The sequence below is a fragment of the Hemitrygon akajei genome, chromosome 6 (genome assembly GCF_048418815.1).
Source record: "Hemitrygon akajei chromosome 6, sHemAka1.3, whole genome shotgun sequence".
In the NCBI taxonomy this organism is placed as follows: domain Eukaryota; kingdom Metazoa; phylum Chordata; class Chondrichthyes; order Myliobatiformes; family Dasyatidae; genus Hemitrygon; species Hemitrygon akajei.
The window spans coordinates 80052675-80064896 of NC_133129.1; the positions used below are offsets into that span (position 1 = coordinate 80052675).

At 39.6% G+C, this 12222-nt stretch overlaps 1 protein-coding gene across 1 annotated transcript in view; it reads left to right on the forward strand.

Annotated features, from left to right (window-relative positions):
* haus6 (HAUS augmin-like complex, subunit 6) overlaps positions 1-12222 on the forward strand; it is a 61210-nt gene that overhangs the window by 17479 nt on the left and 31509 nt on the right. Inside the window, exons 6-8 of the mRNA XM_073048662.1 lie at positions 232-297; positions 2048-2093; positions 4195-4368. Coding sequence (XP_072904763.1) covers positions 232-297; positions 2048-2093; positions 4195-4368 — 286 coding nt within the window. The remainder of the gene's footprint in view (positions 1-231; positions 298-2047; positions 2094-4194; positions 4369-12222) is intronic.

Here is a 12222-nt window from a genome sequence, read left to right on the forward strand (position 1 = left end):
ATTCTGACCTTTTTGTGCTGTTTGGAACTTCCTCTTAAAATACACTACTTCATCTAAGCTCTTGTTAAGTTTTCCTGGGTCATGCCTTTTTTATTTGTAAAAAAAAATCACTTGTGTGATTTTAAAGATGTACATGTTTTTCTGTAGACAGTTTTCACATGAAATGGGCTTAGCTGGGTTATTTGTGATAAATGACCTGTATAACAAGCAAACTTTTATATTTATCTCTAGATTACTGGTTAAAGAAAATCAAGCCTTGGAGAAACAGCATAAAGAAATGAAGGTCCTACTAGAAAAGTAAGATTCGTTTAGCTCTCTGGTTCATAATATCAACATTGGTAGATGGTTAACGGGTAATGCTATTAGTTTACAGGATAAACATCCGGTGAAAATCATTACTTTAATTTGAGAAAACATTATTTCATCTGAATGTGCCTTATGATCTCAAATTTTAATATTCTTCATTTGGTGATGGTTGTGTTGTTGAATTCTGACTCAACCATGGGATGTGGGTTGCTGATACACTTTGTGAGGACTAGATGTAAATTAAGTTAATTGTATTGAAGGGCAGGATGTAGAAGAGACAAAGATTGGTATTTTTGTCCCTTCTGAGAGATGGAATCAAATCGGTTGTCAGTTTATGGCTGGGCAGTGAAATGAGCGATGATGTGTTATGCGTAGGGGAGATCATGCTGCATAATCAGTTTTTTGAGAGGGTAACTAGAAATTGCAAGCAGACTGTGGGCAGAGTTTGCATGGTCTTTAAGTCTTTTGATGAGGTTCCATTGGTAGGCTGATACAAAAGGGATCACAAGATCTGATGTGTGTTTTCAAAGTGAATCCTTAAAGGAGAGCTAAGGGGCAAGTTTTTCCACATAGTTGTAGATATATATGGAATGAGTTGCCATAGGTAGTGGAAGAGGTAGATACATTTACACCATTTAAAAGGCGTTTAGATAGTGCTGGAGGGATAAAGATCTAGTGGGATTAGTGTGGATAGGAATCATGATTGGCATGGACAAAGTGAGTTGACTGCACTGTATGGAGCTATATAATGGAACTGTATGGAGTTATATAATTATAATATTGTGCAGGAAGTTATAGATGGGTACCAGTTAGTGTAAATCATTGGACCACAGCCAGTTTACCAGTTAGAGTAAACTATTGGACTACAGCCAGAGTTTCAGACAATTGATCATTATTATCTAGTTTATTATCATAAGAATAAATTGTCCTGTGTCCATACCTGGAATGAAATTATTGTCAAATGTGAATGTTCTCATTTATGCTCTGGAAGAAGATAAAGCCAATTGCAGTACTTGTTATGCAATGGTGATGAATGAGCTTCATGCGTTCATCACCTTGAGCTTGATGTACTGTGTAAAGAGGCAGAAAGTTAAATATTTTCCCCATAATATTACAATGGTTCTCAGGTGATGTTATGTCTTAGTTTGGAGAAAATCAGAAGTCGAACTTTCAATCCTCGATTTGATTTTTGAGAACAGGTGGGGTTCATTAGGCCGCTACTATCATTTGATTTGGGTTAATTAATATGGTTTCCTTCCAGTTTTTCTTTAAGTGGATTTGAGTTGACGGATTGATTTTTTTAAAATGGAAACTTGTATGATGTATAGCTCCGGGGTTGTGCTCCCAATGGTTTTTTTTTTGCTTTTTTTCAGTTAGTAGGGTTTTTTTTAGTTGTGGTTCCTTTTTTTTTCTTTTTCTTTTTCAAAAACGTATTCTTAACACTTTTTTCTCTTATTATTGATGTATTGCTTAGCTTGGTTAGTCAGTTACTTGCTTAAAATGTAAAAAAAAAATTTCCCCTCAATTTGTTCTTGTCAATCACAGCATAAAGTCCAAAATAACTTGTTTTGCTGTAGGAGATTAGAGACAATTGATGATAGTTGATCTGATGTGAAATAATTTTTTCCTTTTAAAATCATGCATGCTTGCATCCTAAATTGCTTGGGGTTTTTTTTGTATGTGCTCCATATAAAGATCTACAGTGTATAAACTGTTAAAAAATTTTTAAACTTTTTGCTAGAGCTGCCAGTGGCTTCACAGAAGAAAGTTTTCCAGAACTGAATGAGGTTTGTATCAAAATAATTTAATTTCCTTTAATTTTTAATTGATCGATAGCAAAATTGTCTCTACCTTTTTACATTTCTGTGCTGAACTAGTTGCTTGGTAAAACTGATTGCTTGTATAATGGGATACAAGTTTTAGACAAGGTCGCTGTTTATTTTTACTACCGTAGATTCCGGACTACAGAGCGCACCTGATTTTAAGCCGCTGGCTCTAATTTTAGAAATAAAATCATTTTTTTAAATGTAAAGGCCGCACCGGATTTTAGGCCGCACCGGATTTTCGGCCGCAGGTGTCCCACGTTGTAATATGAGATATTTACACAGAAAGATATTACACGTGAGGATTTTTTAAACTTTTAATTAAATCCATATGGTAACAAAAACAAATACATATTGCAAATGCTTTTTTTCGAACCGTGCCCGTACGCGGCTACTTTTAAAGATACGTTGCGTATACTTCTTTACTGAACAACATTCCAATATCTCCTAACGACTGGTAAAAAATATATATACTGCAGCCTACCAGGAAAAGTTATTGATACCTTTTACTTAAAAGCAGAGTTCGCTCAGATCCAAAGCCGCTCGCGTAATGCGCTCCCCCCCTCCTTTCCGTTTCATCGCAAACGGCATTTAAAAGCAGAGTTCGCTCGGATCCAAAGCCGCTCGCGTAATGCGCTCCCCCCTCCTTTCCGTTTCATCGCAAACGGCATTTAAAAGCAGAGTTCGCTCGGATCCAAAGCCGCTCGCGTAATGCGCTCCCCCCTCCTTTCCGTTTCATCGCAAACGGCATTTAAAAGCAGAGTTCGCTCGGATCCAAAGCCGCTCGCGTAATGCGCTCCCCCCTCCTTTCCGTTTCATCGCAAACGGCATTTAAAAGCAGAGTTCGCTCGGATCCAAAGCCGCTCGAGTAATGCGCTCCCCCCTCCTTTCCGTTTCATCGCAAACGGCATTTAAAAGCAGAGTTCGCTCGGATCCAAAGCCGCTCGCGTAATGCGCTCCCCCCTCCTTTCCGTTTCATCGCAAACGGCATTTAAAAGCAGAGTTCGCTCGGATCCAAAGCCGCTCGCGTAATGCGCTCCCCCCCTCCTTTCCGTTACATCGCAAACGGCATTTTCCCACAAGACACCGCGAAACCGGGTGTGTCGTCATAGCATCCCGCGATGTAGTACAGAAAACAAATATAGTTTAAACTAAGTAGGGTAGGTAGCACAATGCTTCGAGTGTTTTCCATGTTGATGAGGGTGAGTACAAATGACTGGTTTACAATAATTTAATTGTGAAAGTGCGCTTGATTTATCGTACAATTTCATTGGACCTCTGTGAACTACTCATCAATTTTATTGGTCTACTGTTACCAGGCAAAATGTTTACGAGGCGGCATGAAAAAAACCATGCATTAGCCGCTTCGGATTATTGGCCGCAAAGTTCAAAGCTGTTCAAAATGTGGGAAAAAAGTAGCGGCTTAAAATCCGGAATCTACGGTACTTTCTAACACGTTAGTTTTTTTGGCTATAGACCCACCCAGTTTTGTGAATTTTCTTTTTATAGAAAATGAAAATTTATAAATATTGCTATTACATGTTCATGTGGAGGGTCTGATTGCAAACATCTTCCTGCTAAGCATCCTTAGTGATTTTTTTTTTTGTAAATTGTATCTAAGAATGAATTTTGAACTATGGCAGAGATGTTCTAGAAGTGAGGAAGCCTTGTCACCACTTGTTTGAGGAAAAAACAAACTGCTTGAGGAACACAGTGAGTCATGCAGCTTCTATGGGGACGGAAAGCAATCTCAGTGCTTCTGGTTGAGACTCTGCATTGAGACTACTTCAGCAGTTTGCTTTTTTGCTCTAGAATCCAGCATCTGCAACCTTATTAAAAATTTCTAAGAAGACTTGAAATCTGTAAGTTTGTTGTTCAGTATTTTGGTTACTGGTTCATTCTTAAAACTGACTTATGGAATGTCATCTTGCCTAAAATTATAGTAATCAGTCTATATGGAGTGAGATAAAATTACCGGTAGTATTGAGTAAGAATTGTGTATACTTTGCACTATTTCATTGAACTACTTTGTGTAATTTGTTGCACTAAAACTACTTTCATTTAGCCACGTGAGATGTGGAACACAGTAATGGACACGTTGTTGGAGTTGGAGAAAGAAAAGGAAGTTATTGATTCCATAATGGAGGGTCGTGTAGACATGGGTATTCTTGATGGGACTGATGTTGTATTAAAAGTTCCAAGACCATTAATAATTAAGATTGAACAAGAAGCAGATCAAGTGAGTATACTTCATAATAATCAATGCTGTTCAAAAGTTTCTGTTGCATAAAGGTTAATTATTGGGCAAAGTCATTTTTTTAAAAAAGCAAAGCTCATGTGTCTCTCATTGCTTGTATAGTTTGTAAAATTCTATGAATACAGTTATGAGAATTTGATAATTGTTTTTGAAAGCCATTCCTCCACCCCCCCCCCCCCCCCCCACGGGTGGCTACTTTGTTGTGGGTAATTCCCTTTGGCACACCACACACATCATATTTTTGTTAATGTCTTACAGGATTTGATGCAGTTCTTTAGAAAAATACTATTCTAATGTCTCATCCATTGAATAAGATCTCATGGAGAATTGTATTGCCTTATCTGGCATCCTGGTTAAGATTATTATTGTATTAATTAGTTAAACCTTAGCACACTACATGTTAAACTTAAATATAAAATTGTTAATTTGCAGAATATGAACACTGCTGGCAAAGGCAACATTTGTCTATTTCTAATTTTTTTCTGAATTAAGAAGGCAGTTAATAATCTTTGAGTATGGAGTTAGGTATTGTGAGATTGCATGATTGGACCTTCAATCTAACAGACTTCCTTGTTTTATAGATAAGGAGATTTGTCTGTAGTAGAGCAGTATTTATTGGAACAGGAATCAAAGGATTGTACGTGAGCAAATTAAATGTCAATGTTTAATTGTGCCCAGTGTCATGGAGTCGTACTGTCATGGAAAAGTACAACAGAGAAACAGGCCGTTTGACCATCTAGTCTATGCTGAATCATTTAAACTGCCTACAGCCATCGAGTATATCGAGCCATCGAGCCATACTGGTACAATAGCCCTCCATATCCCTACTATCCATGTATCTATCTGAACCTCTCTTAAATGTTGAATTTGAGCTTGCATGCACCAGTTGTGCTGGTAGCTCATTCCAAGCTCTCTCAACCCTCTGATTGAAGAAGTTTCTCCTCATATTCCCCTTAAAATTTTCACCTTTCACCCTTAATCCATGACCTTTAGTTGTAGTCCCACCCAACCTCTGTGGAAAAAGCCTGATTGCATTTGTTCTACCTATACCCCTAATAATATTGTATACCTTTATCAAATCTCCCTTCAATCTCCTACATTCCAAGAAGTAAAATCTTAGCTTGTTCAATCTTTCCTTATAACTTGAGTTCTCCAGTCCAGATTATAACATTGTAAATTTTCGCTGTACTCTTTTAACCTTACAGTACTCCAAATTAGGCTTCACTAACGTCTTATACTACTTTAACATGACATCCCATTTCTTGTACTCAGTACTTTGATTTGTGAAGGCCAATGTGCCAAAAGTTTTCTTTACGACCCTATCTACCTGTGACCCCACTTTCAATTAATTGCAGACCTGTATTCCTAGACCCCTTTGTTCTACAGCACACCTCAGTGTCCTACTGTTCACTGTGTAAGCTAGGCTGGTTGGTCCTACTGAAATGCAACACCTCGCACTTGTCTGCATTAAATTCCATCTGCCATTTTTCCGGGTGGTCCAGATCCACCTGCAAGCTCTGATAGTCCTCCTCACTGTTCACTACACCCCTGATCTTGGTGTCATCGCAAATTTGCTGATCCAGTTAACCACCTTATCATTGATATAGATGACACACACCAGCAGGCCCAGTTCTGATCCTTGTGGCACTCCACTATTCACAGGTCTCCAGTCAGAGAGACAGCCATCTAATACTACTCTCTGGCTTCACCCACAAGGCCAATGTCAAATACAATTTACTACCTCATCTTGCATATTGAGCAACTGAACCTTTTTGACCAACCTAACCTCCATGTGGGACCTTGAAAAGTGCCTTGCTAAAATCCATATAGAGAACATACACTGCCTTGGCTTCATCAACTTTTCTAGTAACTTCCTTGGAAAAACTCAGTAAGATTGGTTAGATATGACCTACCATGCACGAAGCCCTGCGGACAATCCCAAATCAGTCCATGTCTGTCCAAATACACTCACATCTGGTTCCTTAGAATACCTTCCAATACCTTTATTACTGCTGACGTAAGGCTCACTGGCCTATAGTTTCCTAGTTATTTTTAGAGCCTTTCTTAAACAGTGGAACAACATTAGTTATACTCTAATCCTCTGGTACTTCACCTGTCACTAAGGATGATTTAAATATCTCTGATAGGGCCACTACAATTTGTGCATTTGTCTCCCACAAGGTCTGAGAGAACACCTTGACAGTCAGGCTCTGGTGATTTATCCACCCTAATTTGTTTCAGGACAGCAAACACTTCCTCTTCTCTATTCTGTATAGGGTCCATGAAGTCACTGCTGCTTTGCCTTAGTTCTATAGACTCTGTCTGTCTCCCATAAATACAGTTGCATAAAATCTATTTAAAATCCTTCTTTCCACCCCCCCCCCCCCAATCTCTTTTGGCTCCATGCATAAATTACCATTCTGCTTTTCCAGAGGACCAACGTTATCCCTTGTGCTCTTAATGTATCTATAGAATTCCTTAGGATTTTTCTTCACCTTGTTTGCTAGGGCAACCTCATGGCTTCTTTTAGCCCTCTCGATTTATTTCTCAAGTATTCTCTCACATTTCTTGTACTCCATAAGTACCTCATTTGATTCTACCTGCCACGCACCTTTTGTTTTTCTTAACCAGGGCCTCAATATCTATTGTAAACCAAGGTTCCCTAAACCTATTATCTTTACCTTTAATTCTGACTGGCACATAACAACCTTTGCACTTCCGAAATTTCACTTTTGAAGGCCTCCCATTTACCACGTACACCTTTCTCATGCTACTAATTCCAGCTGTGTATCATCCCTGATGCCAATACATGCTGCTGTCTCCTGGTTCTATGTGCACATCTAACCAACTTCCCAACCCTTTTACACAGAAAGCTTCAGGACCAGACAATATTAAACTCAAATCCTATAATGAAGCAATTAAGGGCTTCAGTGTCAAATCCACAACCTCCTCATCTGTATCTGGAAAGGGGCTATCACAGGTGCCCTTGGGTTTTGTAACTATGATTATCTGTCCAATGAAAAATCCATCCGCTAACTACAGGTGTTTGTGTTGTTTGCTTAAAAAATGTCAGTGGCAAGGTTCGTCTCAGCCACTTGTTCCCCATGGCCAAAGAGCTGTTCCTCAGTGTGAACTTCATCCATTCTTGAGATACAGTGAACATGTATCACCTGCAACCACTCCAAGAAATATGCAATAAGCATCAGCAATTTTTCTGACTCTATTCAGTCACCTAGATTGTGCAATATCCTGCAGTTCATCTGCTGAAAGAAATTCATCGCCATCTTGTATCTGCTTCATGATGGCATGAAATCCATGATGCTCACTAAAGCATACAGCTGCTATCAGTGAAGCAAGTATTTTTATGCAAAGTTAGTCTACATCAATATTTTACCTATTTCTCCCCCTGTCTTGCAGTAATGTTACATCAAATCGAATAAACTTTGTGAAAGTAGAATTCAAGAGTGGAGTGACATTTGCAATATTCCAGTCCTCTGGAATCATTCCAGAATCTAGTGAATCTTGAAAGATCATCACTAATTCCTCCACAATCTCATCAGCTTCCTCTTCCAACACCCTGGGGTGTCGTCATCTGGTCTAGGGATTTACCACCTTAAGACATTTCAGCTTCCCAAGCAAATTCTCATTAGTAATTGCAACTACGCTATCTTCTGCCTACTGGCACTCGAATTTCTGGCATATTGCTGGTGTCTTCCACGGTAAAGACTGACACAAAATGCTGAGTTTGTCTGCCAATTATTTGTCCCCCATTATTACCTCTCCAGCATAATTTTCCAGTAGTCCCATATCCACTCTCATTTCTATTTTATGTTATCTGTAAGACAAAAAAGGTATCCTTTTTCATGTTATTAACTAGCTTACATTCATATTTCAACTTTTCTCTCCTTATTGCTCTCCACCTTGAGACCACCCTCATCCAAGTCATTTATAAAAATCACAAAGAACAGGAGTCCCAGAGGAGTTCACTGCAGAACACCACTGGCCACTGACCTCTAGACAGAATACAATCTATCTACTACCACCCTTTGCCTACAGTGGGCAAGGAAATGGGATCTCCGGATCCCATGGCACTTGACTTTCTGCATGATCCTACCATGGGGGAATCTTGTCTTACTAAAGAGTGCCTTACTAAAATTCATATACGCCAGGTCTACTGCCCTGCCTTCATTGAGATGTTTTGTCATTTCCTTGAAGACTTCAATCTGTGAGGCATAATCTATACTTTATAGAGCCATGCTCTGTAATTCCCAGGGTTATCCCTGTTACCTTTCTTGAACAAAGCAATAATATTTGCCACCTTCCAGTATTCTCCTCACCTCTGTTCAGCCAGTGAGGATGCAAAAGTCATTGCCAGAGGCAGAACAATCTCTTTGGTCAGTTCTCTTAGTAACCTGGGTTATATCCCACCTAGTACCAGTGACTTGTTTATCCTAATGTCTTTCAAAAGTTCTAGCACATCCTTCCTCTTAATGTCAACGTGTTGCAGCATATCATCCTGTTCTGTGCTGATCTTGTATTCGTCAAGGTCCCTCTCATTGGTGAATTCTAAGCAAAGTATTGAGTACTTGTCCTACAGTGGTGCTAGAAAGTTTGTGAACCCTGTAGAATTTCCTCTTTTTCTGCATAAATGTGAAGTTCTAATCACATTTTAGTTCATAATTCCTAAATCTAGATAAAGAAAACCAGATTAATAAATAATATAATATTATACTTGTTCATTTATTGAGGAAAATGATCCAATGTTACATGTATTTGATGGAAAAAGTATGTGAACCTCTGGGGTAATGTCTTCTACAAAAGCTATTTGGAATTGTGTGTTCCAATCAATGAGATGAGATAGAAGGTGTGGGTTGTAGAGCTGCTCTACCCTCTATATTAAAAAAATGCACAAAGTCAGGTTACTGACAGAGCCTGCTCTTCTCAAGAAAGATCTGTTTATGTGCACCATGCCTCATTGCAATCATTGAGGGAATAATGAATTCAAAATTGTATCAAGACATTTTACAGGAGAATGTCAGAGTAGCAGATCTTCACCTGAAGCTTAATAATGCAACTAAACAATGATCTGAAAGATGAGAGTAAATCAAAACAGAATGGTTTTAAAAATGGCTGAGTCAAAGTCCTGACCTTAATCATATGGAAAGGTTGTGGAAACCCTGAAGGAAGCAGTTCATGAAAGGAAGCTCATCAACATCCCAGGGTTGAAATCGTTTAGTGAGCAGGAATGGCCTGAAGTTCCTCCAAGCAGATATGCAGGACTGTTCCACAGTTACTGGAAACATTTGGTTGAAGTTTTACTGTTGAAGGGGGTCACACCAGTTATTGAAAGCAAAGTTTCACATACCTTTTCCAACAAATACATGTCATAGTGGATCATTTTCTCAATAAGTAAGTGAACCAGTATAATGGTGTTGGTGTTAGTTATTTAATTGGTTCTCTTTATATAGTTTTAGGGCTTGCGTGAAGATCTGATCACATTTTAGGTAATATTTATGCAGAAATTGAGAAAATTCTACAGGGTTCACAAATTTTCTAGCACCACTCTAACTCATCTGAATCCAGGCACATATTTCGTCTTTTATCCTAGATTTGGTCCTATCCTCACTCTAGGCATCCTCCTGTTCTTCATGTCCATTTAGAACACCTTGGGGTTTTCCTTAATTCTGCTTGTTAAGGCCTGCTCATGACCCCTTCTTTCTATCCTTAAGTCCGTTGTTAAGCTCTTAAGCCCTATTTGATCTTTGCTTTCTCAATATCGGAATGATCTTCCCGATGATAATCTATTTACTCCTGTTAGTATTTAATTCTGAGATCCCCTATTGTTCTTCCAAAGTCTAGTGAATGTAGGCTTAATTTACCAAATCTCTCTTTGTACATCAGTCCCACTATCCCAATATTTGGTTTGGTGAGTTTTAGCAGAATTCTCTTCCGTGTCATAAACATCCTTCCTCTGATAAGGAAACTAAAGCACCGGGCACAATGCTTGAACATGCTTTCTCACTAAGGCCCTTTACAGTTACAGCAAGACATACCTGCTTCTAATATATAATCCTCTTGCTATAAAGGCAAACATATTTGCTGCTTTAATCCCCTATTATACCTGCATGCTTTTAGCAATTGGTACACATAGACATTTGGGTCTCATTGCTGCACCCCATCCATTTTCCCAATCTAATATATTATCAATGCTGCTGTCAAGCACATCCCTTCCATTTTGAGCTCCTCTGCTCTCATCCCATCCTCCTGCCACCCCACCTCTTTTTCTCACCTACCACCACCCCACCAGTCTCCATGTCCAGTACATAATTCTCCAGAACTTCTGCCATCTACAGCAGGATCCCATCACCAGGCACATCTTCCCCCTTCCACTTTCTGTTTTCTGTAGGGATTGCTCCCTGCATGACTCCCTTATCCATTCATGCCTCCCCACTGATCTCCCTCCTGGCACTTATCCTTCCAAGTGAAACAAGTGCTACACCTGCCCTTACCCATCCTCATTCACTACCATTCAGGGCCCCAAACAGTCCTTCCAGGTGAGGCAACCCTTCACCTGTGAGCCTGTTGGGGTTATCTACTGTATTTAGTGCTCCCAGTGTGGCCTGTATATCAGGGAGATCCAACACCGATTGGGAGACCACTCCACCAAGCACCTACGTTCCGTCCTCAAGAAAAAGGGGATCTCCCCGTAGCCACCCATTTTAATTTCACTTCCCATTCCAATTCCAACATGTCAGTCTATGGCCTCTTCTACTGTCTTGATGAGGCCACACTCATGTTGGAGGAGCAATATTTTGTATTCTTGTATCTTGTATTGGAGGCCGGGTAGCCTCCAATCAGATGGCATGAACATTGATTTCTCATACTTCCATTCACCATTCCCCATTACTATTACACTCTCTCACCTTATCTCCTTACCTCTGGTACTCCTCCTCCTGTTCATTCTTCCTTGACCTTCTGTGCTCTCTATCAGATTTCCCCTGCTCTAGCCCTGTATCTCTTTCACTAATCAACTTCCCAGCTCTTTACTTCACCCCTCTCCCCACTCCTGGTTTCAGCCATCACCTTGTGGTTCTTCCTCCGCTGCCCAGTCCTGAAGAAGGGTCGCGGCGCAAATCATCAACTACTCTTTTCCGTAGATGCTGCCCAGCCTGCTGAGTTCCTCTAGCATTTTGTGTGTGTTGGATATTCTGCAGCTGCAGATTTTCTCTTGTCTATCATATTATCTATTCAGATGGCTTTTCTTCCTGTTAACTGCCACCAAGGTGGATGGTTTGGTTTCAATTTTCTCTGGAGCTGATCATTGCAATTCCCAGTAGGGTTCTAGTCAGTTGCGGCCTTGTTTTAAAATGTTAAAAATACAAAATGCTGGAAGTAATTGGCAAGTCAAGCAGGATCTGTGGAAATAGATATGGTTAATGTTTTGGGACAAGTTTCTAGAATTTTCTGTTTCAAATTTGCATTTGCAGCATCTGCAATTTTTTGAAGAGTTATGGCTCGATAATAAAGTACCAGCATCCTTTCAAAGTAGGATTCAAAATCTCATCAAATAATGATATTTCAGCTGGAAGAAAATGCAGTTTATAACAAAGGTTTTTTTTGTTGTATTGTCCTAGTACAGTTTTTGGGGATGTGATGAAGGGAAAAATTAAAGTTGAAGACCAGAAGATAGAGGAGCAGAATTGGGCCATTTGGCCTATCAAGTCTGCTCTGCCATTTCATCATGGCTGATCCAATTTCCCTCTCAAATCCCATTCTCTTGCCTTCTTCCTGTAACCTTTCACACCCCAACTTCTCAAGAATCTGTCAGCTTCTGTC